The sequence below is a fragment of the Aplysia californica genome, unplaced genomic scaffold (assembly GCF_000002075.1).
Source record: "Aplysia californica isolate F4 #8 unplaced genomic scaffold, AplCal3.0 scaffold00208, whole genome shotgun sequence".
Lineage (NCBI taxonomy): Eukaryota > Metazoa > Mollusca > Gastropoda > Aplysiida > Aplysiidae > Aplysia > Aplysia californica.
This window is the reverse complement of record NW_004797478.1, coordinates 825,883-827,459: the sequence shown is the minus strand read 5'-3', so window position 1 is coordinate 827,459 and position 1,577 is coordinate 825,883. Positions and strand designations below refer to the sequence as shown.

The following is a 1,577-nucleotide window of genomic DNA, read 5'->3' as shown; positions in this document are numbered from 1 at the left end:
GTTCTTCCGAAATTTATCCCAAAACTTGCTAGTTTCACTTTGATTTTTTAAAACTCAAGTAGGGTAACTCTGTTCGCAAAGAGTGCGCTTTTGTGAAGAGGGCGCCACCAAATTTTGAGGACACTTTTTTAATTGGCTCAAAGAGAAAAGTGGCCCATCTTGTTATGTACTATCATTGGTGGGGAGGAAATGTTATCGAGTATCTCTGTTTTTCTGCTAGGATGTATCCCTCTATCCCTCTCAGCTCTTTTTGGCCTTTACATGCATTGTCGGAATTCTGCCTTCTAAATAATCTAAATTGTATCGATGTGGACGTAAAAAGACCTACATTAAAAAAACACTTACTCTAACAAACAAATAACAAATCTCATTTCCATAGCCCGTTTTACCACAAAGCTCTAGATTAAATTTTACAAACTTTTTTTCTCCAGCCAATTCACGATGACACCCGTTCCGGACAAGTGGGCGTGGTCAACAGTTAGGAAAACTGTTCTCTTCTTATTTCTGACCGCAACGCTGGTGCTTTTCACCTTCGACGCCTTCGTCACCAATAGAATGACCCCTCGCGTTGTCCACTCTTTTCTGTCCGGGGTCCTGGTGGGTCCTCCAGTGAAACAAAACACTCAGGTGTCACTTCTTGGGGAGTCCTCCATGCTGGTCAGCCAAGACCTCAAGCAGACGAATACATCAGCGGCGTCCGAGTCTATAGCTGCTATGGCAACACGATCCTCATGGGTGGAAAAACTTTCACCTCAAGCGAGAAAATTCGCCGAAGACGAGTTAAGAAAACTAGGGTTTGAATCAACTGAGGGGCATGAGTTCAAATCCCCGTTTATCATCACGCCAGTGATTTACTCCAATCTCACAACACCAAAAGCCGCCATCTCGGGGAACAAAAGTAGGTCAACGAAAACCATCTCTTGTTTTAACTGTCTGAAGTGGTTCACGACGACGGATCTGAATTTGTTAAATAGAGATTTCACCCGTTGTCCGTACAGTGAGTGCAAGTTTTATTCCAAATGGAGAGGTTCTGCAGACATGGTGATCATATTTCCGGAATCCCACGGGGTGTTGCCAAAGTCTGTACGACGCCCGGGCCAGATCTGGACGAAGGCTTTCTGGGAATCTCCTGCCCATTACGGGTATCCACGTGAGTATTTAAGCTCTTTGCACGAGTAAAGCTTCTATTATCTATTTGTCGTGGCCGAATTTTGCTATTCATAAGGCTTTTTAATGGCTGCATCGAACAACATGCGGTTTTTGCCAAAAGATTCTTTAAAATATTCTCCAGATCATGACGCCCTTCGTTTTTTCAGTTTTGAGACAGTTTTGCTGCAAAAAGCTAAATTTCTTTATTTTGTCGATCGCTTTTGTAGGCCGACTCTTCTGTCTCTGTAATTTTAGAAACTCCGGGGCGGAAGTGATATTTTGCTTGGCGCATTTTGTTTTGAGAGTATAGATCTAGATCTAGACCTTATTTGTTGCATCTCTCAAGATTTATTGTTCCATTACCGTAGAGTGTAAATAATTATAGTAGCCCAAAGGCTTTCAGTTGATGTTACTGCACAGATCATTCC

The 1,577-nt window shown here is 42.6% G+C and overlaps 1 protein-coding gene across 2 annotated transcripts in view; it reads left to right on the top strand.

Annotated features, from left to right (window-relative positions):
- The window catches only part of LOC101857254 (glycoprotein 3-alpha-L-fucosyltransferase A), a 24,889-nt gene that overhangs the window by 16,977 nt on the left and 6,335 nt on the right, over positions 1-1,577 (top strand). For both annotated transcript variants that reach the window (XM_035970007.1, XM_005099285.3), the window contains exon 2: positions 432-1,150. In XM_035970007.1, the coding sequence (XP_035825900.1) occupies positions 442-1,150 (709 nt within the window). In that variant the 5' untranslated portion in view covers positions 432-441. The remainder of the gene's footprint in view (positions 1-431; positions 1,151-1,577) is intronic.